Source organism: Mus musculus, chromosome 7, assembly GCF_000001635.26.
Source record: "Mus musculus strain C57BL/6J chromosome 7, GRCm38.p6 C57BL/6J".
NCBI lineage: Eukaryota > Metazoa > Chordata > Mammalia > Rodentia > Muridae > Mus > Mus musculus.
In genome coordinates this window covers 66,077,182-66,097,157 of record NC_000073.6, presented here as the reverse complement: position 1 = coordinate 66,097,157, position 19,976 = coordinate 66,077,182, and the positions used below count along the sequence as shown (strand labels likewise).

At 47.0% G+C, this 19,976-nt stretch overlaps 1 protein-coding gene across 2 annotated transcripts; it reads right to left on the bottom strand.

The window, feature by feature from the left end:
* Window positions 1-7,752: 7,752 nt before the first annotated feature.
* On the bottom strand, window positions 7,753-17,509 carry Selenos (selenoprotein S). 2 transcript variants are annotated; one of them, NM_001348246.1, is made up of 6 exons: window positions 17,340-17,509; window positions 16,692-16,826; window positions 13,652-13,758; window positions 10,122-10,211; window positions 9,887-9,965; window positions 7,753-8,391 (listed from the first exon to the last, which is right to left on the bottom strand). In NM_001348246.1, the coding sequence occupies exons 1-6, from the start codon at window positions 17,344-17,346 to the stop codon at window positions 8,306-8,308; spliced, it is 504 nt and encodes a 167-aa protein (NP_001335175.1). In that variant the 5' UTR covers window positions 17,347-17,509; the 3' UTR covers window positions 7,753-8,305. The 2 variants fall into 2 exon arrangements, with proteins under 2 accessions (NP_001335175.1, NP_077759.3); NM_024439.3 differs by having other exon boundaries at window positions 17,369-17,509.
* Window positions 17,510-19,976: the final 2,467 nt, after the last annotated feature.

Below are 19,976 nucleotides of genomic sequence, written 5' to 3'. Positions count from 1 at the left end.
TTAGTCCCAGCACTCAAGAGACAGAGGCAGAAGATCTATGCGTTCAAGCACGGGCTACAGATTAAGCTCCAGGACAGCCAGGATTAAAAAAAAAAAAGTTTTTTAATTCTTGTGTCTGTGTGCCTTCCACATGTGTGTGGGTGCCTGAGGTCAGAACTGGATCCCACAGAGCTGGAGTTACAGATGGTAGTGGAGTGCAGATGAGCCACTGCACACAGGACTAAGAAATGATCTCAGGTCTTTAGGATGCGCAGCAAGCACTCGAAGTGCTGGGTGATGACAAACTGTTCTTTTTTTTTTCTCATTTTACCCTCCAGTGTGGTGTTGGAGACGAACCCCAGGGCCTTGCACATGCTCAGTGCTCTGTCATGGAACCACACCCACCGCCATCCTCTATTTTCTTTTTCCAGCAGAGATGCGTGGGTGTTCCAGTTCATGTGTCCTCACTGATACTTGAAAATGTAGTCTTCGTAATTTCAATGCTATCTCAGTACAGTTTTGTTTATCTGTTTATTTATTGAGTGTTTGTGTACCTGAGACCAGAAGAGGACCTCGGATCCCTTGCAGCTAAAGTTACAGATATGAACCAGGTGGTGTAGGCACTGGGAACCTGTGGTCCTGTGCTCTGCCTCTCCACTGGCAATGTCTGGATGCCGCTGTCCACAGGGTTCCCTTCTGGGCATGAGATGTCACTGTACACCAGACTGAGGAGGATGAAGACTCTGAGATGGAGGTTCCATAGGCCTCTGGTCTGGCTAGGAATGCTGGGAGTGTTACAGCTCTTAAAGGGGAAATAGAGAGATTTGGGCAGCCTTTGAGGCTCAGGGTCCCACAGTGGCTGTGGTGGCAGTGCCAGCAGCCAGTGCTCTGAAAAGAACCTAGCCAGGCAAGTGGGTCCAAGATCCAACTGAGAGCTTTGGGTAGAGAGCCTTCCCTAAGTGTTAGAACTCAGTAAAGACAGCTACTCCCAGACCATCCTTGGTGAAATAATTTAGACGCTTTATTCCATGTGGACAGGGGCTATATGAACCTTGGGGGTGGGGTGGGATTTGGGGAGTAAATGCTTTCTATCAGCTGAAGTTAAAATGCTGGTGATGCTCTCTTTGCCTGGGGAAGAACTCTAGGTGTCATGCGAGTCAGTAGTCACCTCAGTCAGGGGTCCTGGTTACATGTTGCAGAGCAGGCACAGAGGCAGGGAGGGGGCAGCACCACTCCTGCCCTCTCAGATCTCTGACATGCCCAGGGGTTTGAGCATGTCCCACCTCATCAGTTCTTATGCCCGTCTGGTGGCCAGTCCCAAACACCCTACAGCAACCAAACTCCAGGTCTTTGGGCAAACATTACAAGCGTTTAACAAGGGAGCCATTTCTATTTCCAACCCACTCTTGCTGTGGTTTTTAATTTGCAGCCTCCTGGCTACTGATGCTGTGGATCTGAAAAGTGTGTTCTTAAAACAGGATTAGAGAAATGGCAGCATCCTCAGAAGTAGTCAGAGGGTCCCTGGAAACCGTCTGTGAATGTAGATATGGGTAAGATGGGCTACAGGGATCACAGGGCTGCAGGGACGCGGCAACCGAAAGGATTGCAGAGGCTGTGGGGTCCACTTGCTGCTTCTGATAGCTGTTCCGGGTACACAGAGGAAGAAAGAAGCTGCAGATAACTATCCAATGTAGAACACAAGGGAAACCAGAAAGCCCTGCTGGTACCCCAGCCTAAGCCTGACTATATAAAGAGCTGCAAAGCACTCTGACCCTGGGTCTCAGCACCCCTCCAACACCTTCCATCAGCACTTGTCAGTACACACACCAGGGGCAACACAGCTAACCGTGATGCCTACCCTCATGCCTTACTCCACAGCTCCTCACGGAGTTCCCCAACACTCTCTCTTGAGACGTTCATCTCTGCTATGAGTAGCCATGGACATTCCTTGAGTGTGGGGCAAGATCCCATCTGTACACACAGGCAAGCAGTGGGCACAGATTATGAGAGTGGGGTCTCTAAGGCAGGGGGGAGACAGGACAACTTTGAAGGCTTATGGAAATAGGGCTCAGGTTCACTGTTTTGGGAAGAGGGCCCAGGAGTGGTGTGCGTGTCTGTTGGGTTACACTAGCTCATAGTCTATACCTTCAGGTGCTGGCCCAAGTGGACCATGGATGGACTTCACAGCTCATATAGGGCAGCCTCCTGGAGCAGCAGGTAAAGAATGGATATAGAGAGGTCTGTCTCTTGACCTTGCTACTAGGGCTATTCAGGAATGGAAATGTTCTCAGGTTATCTCCTGGCATGGTCCACATGGGAGTCCCATGTAACTTTTATGCCTCCTAAACCTTCAGGCTTTATCCTTTGCAACACGGGAGGGAAATGCTCACAGTGAAACGTTTCTCAGTGGCTATTGTATCAAATCACCAGAAACAAATTGACTCATAGTCACAGAGAAGTAAGTATTCTCTTAGTTCTAGAGGTGGTTAAGTCCCAAATGAAGGTACTGGGAGTACCATGCTCCCTTAATGCCTCTAGGGAAGGATCCTATCTTGCCCTTTCTGTTTCTGGTCAGCCCAGATGTTTGGGCTTGTAGCTATATCACCCCCATAGCCACATGGCCACCTTGAATTTGATTACATCTACTAATACCCTATTTCTAAATAAGGCCATACCCACGGGTACTAGGAGTTAGAACTTCATGTTCTGAAAAGCCTAAAAGGCAATGGTTAACCAATTTAGCAGATTAACACATCCACGGGGGATCCAGCTCGCAATTAGGATCAGCCCACGGAAGGCACTGGCAGTGGCAGATGGGAGGAGTGAGGTCAGAACACACTGGACCTTTTTCCCTGGGTCCCTGCCAGTTGGCTGTGTGGCCCTCTCCACAGATTCCCTTCTGCAGACGCTAGTAACTGTCTGGTTACTTGCAGCTATTGACAGCTTTCTAACCTAGCAAAGTAGGCTACTGTCTGGCATTGTCTGTGCCTAAACCTTCCCTTCTTGCTTGCAGAGTGCTTTTGCTAAATCCCAACCAGCACAGGCATCAATTAAGGTTGTTTTTAGATTCTCTGTGGGTTGGAAATATAACGGATTGGTCATGAGTCGGGCTCTACACAACTGCCGCTCAACCATCTATTGTAAATCTTGGGGATGAGCCCTAAATGTAAGGTGGGTTAGCCTCGGTACAAACTGGGGCAGATTTCACACTGCAAACTGTGTGAAGGCTGTGTGAGGTGTGGTGGTAATTATTTAATCTCAAATTGGGGGTTCTGCCCCACATTTAACCATTCTGTTCCCAGACAAAAGACACGCGGCTTTTATTTTTATAAGCCTTAATCGGCACTAGAGCTGGGCAGACATCTACGCCTCTAAGCCATTAGAATCTATTTCCCAGTCAGTAACCACAAATTACAACTTGCTATGTTCCATCTGGATGCACGTAACTGCAGTTGGCCAGCCCTCACGGCCATGTATTCATACCTTACCCGCGGCAGTCTCCTCCTCTCTCCTTTCTCTCCCCCTCCAACCCCAAGCCTTGGAACCCTGGGAACTCGGGAACCTGAGAACCCTGCCTATCTCTCTTCTGCCCTAGCTATTGACCGTAGACAACTTTATTCACCAGTCAGGGGTAACGTGGGGGTCAAGGTTACATAGAATCACCTGGGTAGCATCCCTGGGGGCAGCCAGGCCTTGGGGGCTAGTATTTAACATTACAACATAAGCAAAAGACCTCAACTGTGGGGTCACCTAGTAATACCCGGGCCAGAGTTAAGCTAATTCTAAATGGCAAGTTGCTTTTTTTCTTTTTTCCTCCCTGAATTTTTAACCCTTGTACTGTGACTTCATAGGTCTTCCCACTAAGTATCGGTCCCCTAGCTTTTGTATTCTGAACTGCTAAGTCCATGGGATAGGATCAAAACGTGAAGATTTGAAAAGGTGGGCCGATGAGATTGATGGGTGACCCACAAAAAACCGGATGCAGTGTCTTGCATCCACAATCACCAATGAAATCAGAGGTGGAGACAGGAGAATCTAACGGAAACTCACGGGCCAGCTAGTACACACAGTGCATGAAGCAAGAGAACCTGCTTCAACAAGATCGGAGAAGATGAATCTTCACAGTGGTATTCTAGCCTCTATACGTGCACCGTGTGACTGTGTGCTCCTGAAGTAGCTAATGCACCCGAAAAACAAACAAAACAAAACAAATCAACCCCATTAATCTCTGGCACCCTGATCTTGGCCTTGAGTTGGTTCATGAGCAAGCCCAGGCTTCCTAGCTTCAGTCACCTGTTGCCCGGCTGACAGCCATGAGATGCCACCTGGCCCAGGCAGCTTCCAGATGAGCCACAGAGCCCTGAGTGCCAGCAATCGAGACTGGAGGAGCCAAGCTCCACAGCCCCTCAGGAATAAGAGCTTGTTTCACCTGGCTTATGATGCAGGAAACGTGAATGCTAATGAGCACATCTTCCAAATCAGGCCATTTGGGCGAGCCCACTGCCCTTGCGCATCACTTCATCCCTTTTGTCCCTCCATCCCAGGGTCTGCGGGAAGACGATGCCAAGGAAAATATGAAATAACCTTTTGAGGTTTCAAATAATCAAACCTCATCAAATAAGGAGGCCTGTATTCACTCCCGCAGAACTTTGATTATGGTCTCAGGCTTCCAAAAAAGGCAGCTAGGGCCAGTGAGCTCCCCAAGTGTCACAAGGGCCACACCCATGCACACTCCAAGGAGGATGTGGCTACTGAGGAACATGCCTGCAGCTGCTAGACTGGAGCCTTCTCTTCATTTGTGAATGTCAGGGCTCCGTCTAAATTATTATTTACTTTTTTTTTTTTTTTTACACATTTATGTGTTGGTGGCAGGAGGAAGCACATATTCAGAGTCTGAGTACAACTTGCAGGAGTCAGTATGTGGACATGCAAGAAAGAAAAAAGATAAAAAAGAAAAAGCTATTGTCCAGAGGCCTGTTCTCTCCCCGCCCACCCGCCCCGTGGCCTGGGCGCCTCGGGAGCCAGTACAGTGTGTAAGTATACAGTGGAGCCAGTACAGTGTGTAAGTATACAGTGGAGCCAGTACAGTGTGTAAGTATACAGTGGAGAGATGGGGAAGAGAAGCTGAATGGCTTGAGCACTATGAAGAGAGGCAGAACTGAAGACTCAGGGTGGAGAGGAACAGCCTGATGTGAACTGCCTCCCCAGACACCTGAGGCCATGGTGAAGTCCTAGCCAGTGCTGTGGCTGAGGGCCATGTCTTGGTTCGTGATCATGTGGTAGTGGGCTGTGTCACTGTCTGTGGATCGAATTATCAAAGTCTCTGATCTGAGACCATGGTGACGTCCAATTGGACCATGTTTGTCCAAGGACTGTGCAGAATCAGCCCTGCCCCTCACCTGCTGCGGCACTCAGAACAGCCCTGCAGAGCCTGGCCAGCATAGTAAAGCTGGCCCTGAGGATGTAAGTGAGGGAGCCTGGCCCAGCCTCCCGCCGGCTGTGACACTGGGTGAGGAAGCCAGGGCAGTGCTGGAGAGCTCACCCTGGTGGTGTGGGTGAGAGCGAGCTGGTGGGCTGACAAACTGAGCTCTTATCTACCCCCTCTATGAACTGCTAGGGGCTGGTCCTGCAGACCCAAAGCTGCAGGACCTCCATGACACAGGGGAGCAACAGGCTATCCAAGAGGAGTCCCGGTAAGGATCCAATATTGATAGTGTAGCAGAAGCCGGAGGCCTCGAACCAGACCAAAGACTCATTGTAATGAACATTTGCAAGTGAGGATGTGTGCACAAAAGAGTATACTGTGGGACACACTGTGGCACACTCCAGCTTACAGATGAGATTTTTTTTTTTTTTTTTTTTTTTTGCTTGTTTGTATTTTCTTTTGCAGGGGAGGTTGCAAGGGCAGAGGGAGGATACGAAGGGATGGGGAGAAGAGTGGGCCTGGGTGGGTAATGTGAAATTTACAAAGAATCAATAAAAAGTTAAAAAGAAAATAAGTACTGTCCAGAGAGTAAGCTTTGAGCAGCACCTTGGAGATGAGAAGTTAGGACGGCGAGAAATGGCAGCATCTTAGCGGCTGCTTTCTCTTAATTTCTGCATGTGGGCAAGGCAGCCCACAGCCTGGGTTTCAAAAAGGCTTCATGACTGGCTCAGTCCATCCTTCCACGTGAGCCTTGGGTTTTGACCTTTGTACTCCTGCCCTCAGTTGTCTTTCTAGAGCAGGTAGGAATTAAGTGATCCCGGGCCACCCACCCGCAGTGCTCCACCTGCAGTGCTTTTGGGCTCAATCTGTCCCACACAATTTCCATGATAGTTGTTTCTTTAGATGAACTGCGCTGCCCACAGGTGGATTAGCTAAGGCCTTGGGGGAAAGGAACACAAGAACACAATAGACGACACCGATTGACACTGAGCAGGTTCCGTAACTCCTCCAGCTTTGGTTCCTAAAACCAAACCACCTGCTTCCCAGGTGGGTTTGCAGACACCACACGCAAGTGCTTTCCTAAACTGTTATACAGGTGGTGTCACAATGCATAACCTATTCATTATAAACAGGTAATCCCGTTACCCTCTTCATCAGTTCTGCATGACATCACCACCGTAACCTGCCAGGGACTCCTAACAGTACAGGAAAACCACACTTGGTACTGTTTCTCCTGCTTAGCTTCTGCTACAGATCAACACTGCAGCTTAGTTGAGAGCACTTAACACCCGCAGTCCCTCTCTAGTCTCTAAGCCTTAATGAGCTATTTGTTTCTAATTCCAGCGCCACTTTGTCCATTCCAACTGTTTCTCAAGTCCTCCCACAAGATCTTTAGCCTCCACACTGCCCAGCCTCCTGAGTGTGTGACTACAGGGAAGCCCTGCCAGGTGGAGCTCCCCACTTAAGCCCCTATACCCCTAATACACACAGCTTTCTCTTTCAGGTCAAGACAGAAATGTACACACTATATTTTACCTCTGTAGACCAGGACCTTCTGAGCCAAGAGTACTTACTAGTCTTGTTTAATTCTTTTTACCTTCCATGACTAATGCTACAGCAGAAGTGTCCAAGACCTACCATGTAAGCCAAAGCTAGCACAAGGTAAGAACGGTTTTGCTGTCTAAAACAATCCTTAAATGATATAAAAGTCAAAGACGGCAGAGGTGGTCATGGTGGTGTTAGGGCTCAATACTTAGGAAGCAGAGGCTGGTGGATTTCTTATTTAAAGGCCAGCCTGGTCTGCAAAGTAAATTCCAGGACAGCACACAGAGAACAAACAAACAAATCAAACAGTGACACATACACACATACATAATCAACTGTCTTATAGCAAATCCCCAGTTGGGTCTCTCACGGATGCAACACATGAGCCATGTGCATAACAGGAATCCTAGCAGCTCAAGCAAGACTTTGTTGTTGTCTTTGTGTGGCAAGATGGGGTTTTGCTACATAGGGCAGACTGGCTATTGCTCGGTGTCTGAAGTATTTACAGGCAAGCTCCTACAGGCCTACCTGTTTTCTTTTAAACATGTTTCAGCAGTTTATTACAATGCACTCGTGTTTCCTTCAGCAGGGTCTCACTAGATAGCTCTGGTGAGCCTGGAACTCACCACATAGTTCAGGCTAGCCTCAGGTGTGCAGGGATCCGCACCCAGAGTGTGGGGTTCTAGACACCACCACAGCCTGCTGTGAGGATGCTTTATCCTGAACCCCAAGGAGCTTGTCAACTGTAAAGTCACCCACCATCTGCTACCAGCCATGAGAAATAAGAAAAACCAGAGACTGTGAATGATACAAAGCTGTTTACTGTCTGACAAAGTCAAGCTCACAAAGAAATTTCCTTGAGTTTAATAAAGATGCTAAAAATGTTACTTTTTAAGTATTTAACTTTTTTTTTTTTTTACAAAGTTCTGTACATAAAATAAATATACAGAAGCAAACCCCGTCAACTGTGAACATCAGTAATCCTCACTGGTGGGTTCACCATTTATAAGGAAGACATCATTCAACGCATCCCGTCACAGAGACCATCCTGCCAGCAAGGACTTCTACCCCAAAGTATCATCACTGGGCCTTCTTTATGAAGTCTGCTAAACAGCAAGAAGCCTTCAACCTACCAACTAGCCAGCAGCCATAAAAGCCATGGCTGTCTTGTCTAGAGTGTGGCCTAATGGCAATGTCTATATCTCATGCTGACCAAAGCCCTTAAAGTACAAGTAGTTTAGAACAGAGAAAAGCCCCACCTCTCCTTGGCCAGTCACTGTGAAAGTGTGCGTAAGGCAATTGAGTTGAGGGTTAAAGGTTCACCTTGCTAATGTCAGAGCGACACTAACAAGAGTCTTAGTTTCAGCCGCCAGATGATGGGCCCCTGCGTCCAGGTCTCCAGGAGCAGGTTCCACCCCCTTCACCCGTCAGAGGGTTATAACCTGGAAGTGAAAAGGAAACAGAACCATTTTGATGGCTGGAAATCCGAGAACATCCTATATTAAAACTATAACCACAAATCTAGCATGTAAATTGCAAGGTATAGATTCCATCTTATGGCCATTTCCAAGGGACTTCAGCTATTACATAAAAATAAGGTGGGTGAAGATAGTTGTGCAGCCTTAAATCCCAGTAGGCAATTACTTAAGCTGTCCTAAGTTAAGATGACCTAACTGTCTCAAAAACAAAACAAAATGAAAGCATTTTAAAAGGGTGTGAAGGTCCAGGTAGAGGCAAGAGGAACAACAGATCAAGGTCACCTTGGCTACATATGGAGCTGGTGGCCAACCTAAGCCTAAGTAAGACCTTGTCTCAAAAACAAATCCACAACAGAAACCATACCCAACAACCAGAATGGAACTTTCCACTGCTAGTCGTCAGAACTGGGTCACCTACATCCTTTTTCCATCTCTCCCTCCCACATCAGCTCCTCATAGCCAACATGGATAACTGGGTCTTTGCCGAATGGCCCAGTCTCCAGATCCAGCCAGACCTTCTGTGGGCTGGTTCTTTTCATTGCTCACTGTGAAATCTTGCCTTGAGCCTTAGTTTCCTCATCTGCAAAGCCAGGCTATTTAGGTTGGCCCAGCTCAGGGCTGATGGACAGCACAACAGGCCATGTACAAACTTAAGCATGCTAGGTGCTTTGTTTTCCACAACTTCCACTGTGCTGTCAATATATGAGAAGTTTCAAGTTTCCACCCTTCCTTCTGCCATGTCCCTGAACTCTGGGGGGCAGGAGGGGAGCTACCTAACACACCAGGCTCCATTGCCTCAAACTCGGCTTGAATCACCAAAGACTGCACACTCTCTATTTCTGTGGGCGTCTCCTGCATCATCCTAGTTGCTTAGGGAGGTGCCACATGGCAGCCTGCAGCTGCTTCCCTTATATTTATAGTCCTAAACTGGGGACCCAGACACAAAGGGAATCTTCTTTCTTTTAGAGACAGAACCTCACAGTGTAGCCTAGGCTGGCCTCCACTTGGGCAATCCCTCTGCTTCAGCTTCCCAAGTGCTAGGACTACACGTAAACGTCACATGCTCTCAGCTGGATAATCTTACTTTGAAAAGGAAAATACGGAGCTGGGAAGACGGCTGCTCGGTGGGAAAAAGGACATGAGCAAGCACGAAGACCCGAGTGGAAATCCTAGCACCCGTCCGTGTATAGAGCCAGGCACAGTGGCACACGCGTGCACTCCATGTGCTTTAGGGTTACAACCAGGGCTGCTGTGGCTTTCCAGATGCCCAACTAGCTCTAGGACGAGGGAGACCCTGCCTCAGTAATGTGGAAAGTGATAGAACGAGACACGTAATGTCCTTCTCTGGCCTCTGTGTACAAGCATGGGCATGTGTACCCACACACACACCACACACATAGAGCACAGATAAAAAGTGTTGAAAATCCTAAATGTTTCTTTCACATCGCTAGGTTCTTACCACCTCCTCGCAAAGGCTTTTTGTCAGATTTTCCTTTGGGGATGACAGATGAAGTAGAAGGTCCAGGACCATCTTCTTCCTGTTTGAACAAACATAAGCTTAAGAATCAATACATTCTACTTGGGGCTGGAGGTACAGCTGCAATATGCTATGCTCTGGGTTCAGTTTGCAAAGCCACAAAGCCACTCCAAATGCCAAGCATTCTACATGACTAAGTCCTGCCACCTCCAGTTACCTGAGGCCTTCCTGAATTTCTTTTGTAACTTCTGCCTTCTTGCATGCTGTCCCACATTTCAATCTTCTGTCTTCTTTTCTCTTCTTCAAGCTAAGAAAGAACCACATACAATGAGTCAGGCGGTGATGGCGTGCACCTTTAACCCCAGCACTTGGGAAGCAGGAGCAGGTGGATCTCTGAGGCCAGCCTGGACTACAAAGTGAGTTCCAGGACAGCCAGGGCTGTTACACAAAGAAATCCTGTCTCAAAACACACACACACACACACACACACACACACACACACACAGAGAACCACATACAAGAAAGCACACACAGCAAGCACCCATAAGCTCCTACTATTCTCAAAGAAAGTGCTTATTCTTAATTCGGGCTGGAGAGATGGCTCAGTGGTTAATAGCACTGACTGCTTTTTCAGAGGTCCTGAGTTCAGTTCCCAGCAACCACATGGTGGCTCACAACCATCTGTGATGAATTCCTATGCACTCTTCTGGTGTGTCTGAAGACAGCGACAGTATACTCACATATATAAAATAAATCTTAAAAAAAAAAAAGAATTCTTAATTTGAACATCTCCCAAAACAAGTGTTCACTTCCATCTCTTAAACAACAACAACAACAAAGCTGCCATAGAAAGCTGGGCACAGTGCTATGCACCTGTAAGCCTGGCACTCAGGAAGACGAGAAGACGAGAGAAGACTAAGTTCAAAGCCAGCCTGGCCTACACAGTGAGGCCCACTCTCAGAAATGACCTGGAATGACTGTGTGTGGCTGGCAGCCCTGTTTTATTGTCACCTGGCTGGGTATCACCACAGCCTTTCTGCCTCAGGCACTGGATCATAGGGCAACAGATTTTCAAGTGCACCGGAAAGGAAAGCAGTCCGGGAACCTAAGGGAAGATGAATCCAACAGAAACCCTGCACTCAGTAATGAGCACCAAGGAAAGCGGTGGGAGAACCCACCACGTGGCCTTTGCTCCGCTTCCTGCTCCGTGGACAGGAGCCACTTTTCCGCAACCAAGAATCCCAGCGTCATGAATGTCAGCGGTGTGTACTCTCCCATTCCTAATACAGTCCATTCTGGTTCAATTAGATTGTGATATAAGGTCATGTGACAAAGACTCCTTAAAAGCATGATTGAGCAAGTCTCTCCACGGCATGTACATACATCTCTTGCTAATCCGTCCCTTCAAGCTTCCATTGCTTGTAAACACAGAAAGTTGAGAAAAGTAGAAAATACCTTAACATAAAGGTTGCTTTATACCATTAGCTATATCCAGAAGCCAGGTGGTGGTGGTGGCAGCCGCAGCAGCCCCCACACCTTTAATCCCAGCACTGGGGAGACAGAGGCTGGTGAATCTCTGTGGGTTTGAGGTAGCCTGGTCTACAGAGTGAATTCTAAGACAGCCAGGGCTACACAGAGAAACCGTCATGAAAGAAAACAATCAACCAAACAAACAATGACAAAAATACCCCCAAAACAAGCAAATGAACAAGAAAAAGACTTTATAGTATAGCTGACCTGGGCATGGAGTACATGCCTGTGGTCCCAGAATCCCCAGCTCTAGGGAAGCAGAGGCAAACTTCTAGGCTAGCCAGGACCATGCCTCAAAACACAAAAAAACAAAACACAAAACAAACCCAAACTCAAAACAAACAAAGAACACCTGATCTATCTTAATAAAACCAAAAGCAAAGGGGAGAGGGGTATGACGCAAGCTGGCTCAGCAGGCAGAAGCGCTTGCTGAATAAGTTGGATGACCTATGTGAGCCTCAGAACTCATGGTGGAAGGAAAGAATGGCTCCTGTAAGCTGTCCCCTGACCTCCATAGAATACCATGACACACACATGCCTGTACTCACACACAGATTATAATAAAATAAACATCCCAAACAGATGTATAGCAGATAAATGCTAGCATGATCTATGAGAGATCTAAGCTAACTATGAGGCAGGCAGATAGGTAAACATTAAAAAAAATGTACACACTCTTTCCATTTTTATGGAGAGAGACCCACATTATGTGCTCATAAAATATTAGATAAAATACATCTGTGACAATACCTAAAAGAATTTACCATGACATGGGCTATTAGGCAGTAGATAAGCAGCAGGGAGAGTGGAGACCTATTTCACAGAACAGACTTCTATATCACAGGTTTCCAATGTAGGCCAGTGACTGAGAGGACAGACCGCTAACTTCCACTGAAGGCTGCTACTAGAAGAAGCGTTAGCGGGGAGGGTGTATGCTTGGGTCTTGTTACACGTCCTTTCTTTCTGAGTCCTAGCCAAGCTGGGCAGACCAGACCCAAGTGGATGACCAGGCCAAAATAAGAGAAGCTGCCAACTGACAGCAGAAAGGCACGAGTCCCTTTCCTGTGCTCGACGTTTCAGTAACACAACTCAGACTATAGTAATCTGACCAAATTCCCTGGTGCCTCAAAGCTGGCAGAGGATCTTTCTGTGAAGATGAGGCAGGCTCTGGAAACTTTCTGGATTAAAACTAGAAAGCAGTCACTTTAATGAGAGACCAGCTCAATGCTGGTGTGCAAGTGTGATCTCAATGAAAGGTCACACACAGGCTCCTGCATCTGCACACTTGGCCTCCAGCTGGTGGCAATGTTTGGGAATGCCATGGAAACTTTGGGAGGGGCAGCTTGCTGGAGAAAGCATGTGGGTTTTGAGGATTTATAGCCCAGCTCTATTTCCTATCCTCTCCGCTGCTTGTATGAAGATGAAATGGTGTCACTCTGCTTCCTGCTGCCATGACAGACTGTAACCTCCCCTGGGGACTGTACACCAAAATAACCCCCTCCCCCAGCTGCTTCTGTCACTCCACCATAGCAACGGGAAAAGCACCGATATCCCATGAGTAACCTGGCTGATCAAACAATCCTTGTTCCTTCTGGTCTACACCGCCACCTTTTCTTGGCTCTTCTGAAACCCACTGTAGTGTGCTCGACCACCCCTAAACCAGGTCATAGGCCGTACACAACTTCAATCAAAGCCTGTAATCCCAGCGCTCGGGATTACAAGGCATCAAGCACAGGGTGACAGGCTGGCATCTACCCTGGCTCCAGAGGCATGTGACCTGGGCACACAGTTCTGTTGAGTAAATACTGTTATAAGAAAACACTTGAAGGCAAAACAAACAAAAGATACACTTTTCTTCAACAGTGTTTCTCCCTTGACAATTCAAAACTGCACAAAGCAAACATGCTGACCAACTGTAAACTAAGGGAAATTAATCTTCATATTCACCCAAGACACGCACTCACATACACCGTGTTCATGTCTGTCTGTCACTGCAATAATGTATTCACACAACTATTCCGACTAGCATACTTTTCTCTGACTCTGAAATGCATCTTGAATCTAGTGAGACACGACCCTGCTCTCTAAGCTTACAAATAACAGTAAAAATACTTTACTGTTATCACTAAGCCTGATTAGTGAGAGAGACCTTGCTTAGCAGGCTCAAGGGAAAAACAAAAAGACCCAACAAATGGATTAAGTCAACCCAGTTCATACCTGTCTTAGTTTTTCCTTATGTTTTTCAACTTGGGCATTTAGATCTTCCTGCATTCTCAAACGAGCAGCTGCTAAAGCCTCTTGCCGCTTAACAACAACATCAGGTTCTAAAATAGAAAAGCAAGTAGGTATGAGTCCATATGAAATCGTCTCTAGAGAAAGGTTCAAATGTCAGGAAACCACAACAAAGGATCCCCTTGTATACTCATGGCAGAGCACTAAGTGCTCTGATGGCCACCAAGATGAGTGAGAGAACACTGTACAAGGTGGCCATCTCACTTGCACTGACCAGCATTCCACAAAGCAAAACAGAAGGAATTTGCATCTCTATCCATCACTTGACCGGCCCAGGTCAATGAGAAGAGGTGTAAGATTCTTATTCTTGGTCCTACAAAGCAAAGTCCTTTCAACTAGCATTAAGAATCTGAATGTTGGACTGGTGAAATTCTCAGTGGTTACGAGCGCTGGCTGTTCCTCCAGGGGTCCTGAGTTCAATTCCCAGTAACCACATGGTGGCTCACAACCATAAGGGGATCTGATGCCCTCATCTGGCCTGCAGATGTATATGCAAATAACAAATTAATTATATATTAGATAAAAAATAAATTAATCATGTATTAGATAACCTCGACTGGCCTCAAACTCACTATATAGCAGAATGACCTTGAACTCCTGTTCCTCCTGCATCCACGTCCATGTGCAGGACTACAGAAGTCTGCCACCACACCCACTTCTACTTGGTACAGGAGATCAAATGCTCTGTCTTGTGTATGTTAGTCAAGCACTCTACAAACTGGGCCTCAGCTCTAGCCCCAGCCCCAGCCCCAGCCCCAGCCCCAGCCCCAGCCCCAGCCCCAGCCCCAGCCCCAGCTTATTTAATTTTTTTTTTTTTTTTTTTTTAGAACAGGGTCTTACTATGTAGCTCTGGCTGACCTAAAACTATGCAGGCTGGGCTGACCCCAGATTCACACAGATCTGCCTTGCTCTGCCTCCTGAATGTAGGGATTAAAGGTGTGTGCCCCACACCCAGCCCTAGTTTAGTTTTCTACCTAGTTGTAAATCCACCCATCTCAGTACTGCAGTAATCAGTTGAATGGTAATCTATATTTAAGTTATACTGCAATATAAAACAGTGTTTCTTTAGGATACACACACAGGAGTGAAGCTTCTACACAGAATGGCTGCCCTTTGAGCTTTCTCTAAACAACCAAATGGTAAGTGGAAATCAGGTCTGATGAGGTCAGGGAAAAATCAAAATGGAGTGCGTGTAAAACCTAACACTGGAGATGGGGGGAGGTGTGGCACAGTAACTGGAAGAAGGAAGGAAGGAAGGAAGGAAGGAAGGAAGGAAGGAAGGAAGGGAGGGAGGAAGGAAGGGAGGGAGGGAGGGATGGAGGGACAGACAGACCCTAACACTGAGTTTCTGGTCACTCACAATAATTCTAGAGAGGTTCACTGGGGGGTGTCGCTGGAGCACAAAGAAAAGGGTGACATTTTCATTTTAATCCTCTGTAAATTAAGACCCACTAACTGGCCCAGCCACAGCTAATGGGAACAGTGAAAGTCACAAAGCCAGCACAGCTGCTTGACCGCTATCTATCAAAGCTGAGCAGAGCGATACAATCGCTGTCACATGGTCTTCCACTTCTGGTCTTGATCTCCATGTGTTGCATGCTTGGGGACTTTTAATATTTGTACAACTTGGGGATTGATGGGAAGCGTATGACTCTCTTATGCCTTCTCCCAAGAGGACAGCTTCTAAGCGTTCCTAGGGGAGTCCTAAGCATACCACTCACCCCACTTTTAGGGAGACATCCTTATCTGGCTCTACTTGAGGGTCTTCCTTAGGCCCGGAGGTTGTGTCTCAAATAAAGACACCAGAGATCTCCTTGTGAGGCTCAGGCTCCAAGATATCCTTGGATCACGCACTCGCCTCTCCATTTACTCAGGCACAAGATAATTAGAACAAGGTAAACTTAAAAGAGAAATAAGACTCAGCAGGCTGGAGAGGTTGGCAGCCGATCAATCAGGTTAAAGCCTCTTCCTCCTGTCACTCAGGGGAATACGTGGCATATATAACATTGGGGGGGGCACATATGGAATGCCCCTCCAGGAAAAAGATACAACAACAAAGTTAAACCGGCTTGAGTTATCTCTGCCCTACACGGGGGCTTATCCTGATGGACAAAGGATGGTGTGGATAAATGATAGAAGAATGAGGGATTAAGACCTCCCTTGGAAAAATTAGTCTATGCAGGACCACTGTGATGTCCTATGGCCAAGGAACAAAAGAATACCAAGTTCAGACCTAAAAATAAATTCCACAAAGATAAAAACATTGTATTACATCCAAAATTGAATAATAACTGTAGCAGTTCTGGCCTGAAGATTTTCCTTGGGCCTAATGACAATTAGCACTCTAACCATCAAAAGTTGATTAAATAAACTGCTAATCTACTGCCATAGGACATGACAACCTACCCAGGCTGGCTTGGAGATTTTCTGTCTAGTGCCTTTGAAACCATAAGAGCTACCAGCCTGAGAATGGACTGTCATGCTTTGGCAAAATATGCCTCTAGATTCTTTAAAAAAATGGGCTACGGGGTTGATGAGGGAAAATGATTGTAAAAGATAACTCTGCTCTGTCACGGTTTATCAATGATGGCTAAACTTATGACTACGAGGAAGCTAAAATACATCTGGGGACAAAAATATGATCTATGAATCCATCCCTGTCTACGGAGTGCTGTATAAAGCAGCACCCCACTTCCAGTCAGTCAGGTGGCAAGATTCCCAGGACCCCAATGCCTGATCCCCCCACCCCCACCCCCGCCCCTTGACACTTCTTGTTTCCTCCACAAGACCTGGCCATCTCCAGGGACTGGTCCCCATGCACCGAACAAGATGTGCATTGAGTATGCTATACACCATCACGGAGTCTTTGCATCTCAATAAAAATCTTTCAAACCTCAAAGGCATGTCTTGCCACCACCCACTAAGTAAATGACAGGCGCCTTCATTTCTACCACATGGCACTAACCCAGAACAGTCTCGGCTTGGTCCAGCTGTCTCTGCCTCAAAGCCCTCAGTCGAAGGGAGAGCCTCTGGATGACAATGTAGAGTAGGATGCAGCTGAAGAGGATGTACCAGCCATAGCTGGCCAGCAGGGAGCCCACTGGGGGGAAAAAAAAAAAAAAGAGAAAGAAACCAGTTTCAGAAATGGTAATAGCATTTTTTTCAATAATACTCTACAAAAATAGTCATAGCTTCTTCTTTCAGAACCTTCACAGTCTAGCTGGAAATGGACTCCTAAGAAGCGAATCGCTGGGTACAGAAACTTCTCAACTACAAGGGGACTCGGGAGTAGCCCGGAGGGTGCAGAGCCCAGCAGCTAGGTTCTGAAGGACTAAAGGGGACGTGTCTATCTGATTCAGGAAAGCAAAGGCCATCCAGACTCCGTGAGTTACACTTTGTTAAGGAGTGAGACAACAGTGTGTTAGTGTCGGGTAGAGTGAAACGCCGGGCGGAGGACTCCACTGCAAAAGGAAAATGTTAAAGGGACTCCCGTGAGCCAAGTCCGCGAGCGCCCGCCCAGCTAGGGCGACTTCGAGAAAGGTGAGCTCCGGCCCAACAAGCAGGCTCGGCCAGTCCGCGGCGTTAACGCCAAGCCTCCTGGAGGCCGACCCACCGAGCATGGCGGCGCCCGCCGCCCCTGACCTGTCACGTGCAGGAATCGCAGGCTCTCGGTCTCCAGCGCCGGCCTCGCGGACAGAGGTTCCTCATCGCGATCCATGGCGGCCACCGCCACCGCCACCAACGACAAGCCCGCTGCTCCTCTCTGCTCTGCGCTTCCGGTTCGGCCCTATGTACACGTGGCGCTCACTGCCGTGGCGGTACTGACCTATCGTGGCTCGACCTACCTCGACGCTCGACCAATCACAGGGGGGGTGTGACCAGAGGGCGGGGCTGAAAGATGCCCAGGCGGAAGCGCGTTTGACTTTCAGGGAGGAGCTCGCAGCTCAACTCGGCATAGCTCGGATAACCGATCTTGTATTTGATACTGATTGGACATTGAGGCTCAAGAGATTTGAAACCTCCTGGAGATGAGATTTGAGTCCCGCCCTTGTCACCGGGCCCTAAAGGTTTGCAGCATAGATTCCCCTCCCCTAACGTGCGGAAAGCGATCTACTTAGAATTCCTTTCTTCTGATCCACTGTCTCAAGGGAAGGAATTAATGTAGTAATGACTTCAACTTAGGCTCTTATGTGTTACATTACCACAGTTTTTGTAATGGTTCTCTGCAACATACTAGGAAGGCAATAAAGGAGATAGCTGCGATTTGAAAAGGAACTGATGGAATCAAGTTTCCATAGATTAATGGGATTAAGAAGGTGAGAACTCTGTGGTGTTTAAAGGTGGGATCCTTTGGGAAACTACTATATGAGGTCAATGTGGGTGTCCCCAGAGAAAAAGAGACTAGATTTCTGTGCACCCCACCGTGAGATGACTCAGCCTGAGGAGCCTGATGGAATCTATACGGTGCTGTACCAAGCTTGAGGACTTTGAATCTCCAAAATGGAAATAAAACTCACTGTGTCATAAAAACTAGTCTGTTAAGGATCTTCTAATTCAGCGACTCCATCTGGGGACATGGGAGAGAAAAGCCTGGAGTCACTTCACATTATCAACCACCTTGAAAATAGACTTTGATGACTGGATATGAAGCTAAGAATATGAAGATAGCCATGAATTTGCTGATTTTTTTTTTCAGACACAACATGGCTTTTTTAAAAAATTGCTAAATTTTTAAAGTTTTATGATTTTAATAGTTTTCTCAGTGGTAAAAAAGGATCAGTTTAATTTTTTTTTCTTTTTTGGTACCGATGACTGCCACCCCACCTCTGAGGCCAGTTTGAACCCTCTCTCTTTGCTTAAGGTGATTTCTCACATCATACAGAGCAAGTGAAACATCTGGTTACGAGAGAGGAGGTTGCTCATTTGCCTGTTGATCCAGTCCCTTAACATCTGCAATCATGATGATGAAATAAGTAATGTTTAGTTTCATTAAAAGACAAGGTGGAGGGGAAATGTTGGCACACACCTTCAACCCCAGCACTCAGCAGGCAGACACAGGTGAGTCTCTGAATTTGACGCTCAGGACAGTGAGGGCTACACAGAGAAACCTTGCCTTAAAAGCCTTTAATCCCCGCACACTGGTTAAGAGGGGTTAGTTTCATTAAAAGAGGAGGTGCTGGCTCACTCCTTTAATCTCAGCACTCAGGAGGCAGAGGATGGCTGATCCCTGAGTTAGAGGCCAGCTCTGTTTACAGGGTGAGTTCCAGCCAGGGCTACACAGAGAAACCCTGTCTTAAAAAACCAAAACCATGCCTTTAATCCCAGCACTTGGGAGGCAGAGGCAGGCAAATTTCTGAGTTCAAGGCCAACCTGATCTACAGAGTGAATTCCAGGACAACCAGGACTACAGAGAAACCCTATCTTGAAAAAAACCAAAAACCCAAAACCAATAAAAAGGGAGGTGAATGGATAGGATCAAAGTACATGATACACAGATAAAACAGTGTAATAATGAAATCATTATTTTACATAGTCTTAGCCAAGGAATCTCTTCCGCTTGGAACTTTGCAATCTAACATGGAAACTAGCAATTCAGAAAGATAACATGTTAAAACATACAAAGTAGGAGTAGGATTGTATCTCAATTGGCCAGGTGCTTCCTTGCCTAGCACGTACAGAATCCTAGGTGTAAGGTCCCCCACTGCAAACCCGAGTATGTGGCAAATGTCTCTCATCCCAGCATTTGTGAGATGGTGGTAAGAGGATCAGGAATTCAGAGTCATCTTTGGTGTCAACAGGAAGGCCACACTTGGCAGTGTAAGCCTGCCTCAAAAAACAAAACCAAAACCATGGGAGACAAAGGCAGGCATATCTCTGTAGTTAGCCCCCTCTCCAAACAGCAAAGCCAAATTTAAAAATAGACACACACACCCAACAATAACTTTGTTTACAAACCCAGTGTACATACTTAGATACACAGTATAATATTCAACTAAAATTTAAGGTATTTTGAATTGAGTGCATGGGTTTTAGGGTTTAATTTCAGTTCCTGCAATCCTGCTCCTACTTCTCAGGTGTGACGCCTTTGACATTTCATGTGGTAGCTGCCTCCCTGTACTTAACCTGAACAGCTCAGATGTTACCTGGAAAACTAGGGCAAAGGTGAATAGTAACCACAACGCCCACCACTGGCTATGTAGACTCAATGTCTGGCTCTAACCTGTCACTTACTGTCACATCCTTGTCTGGG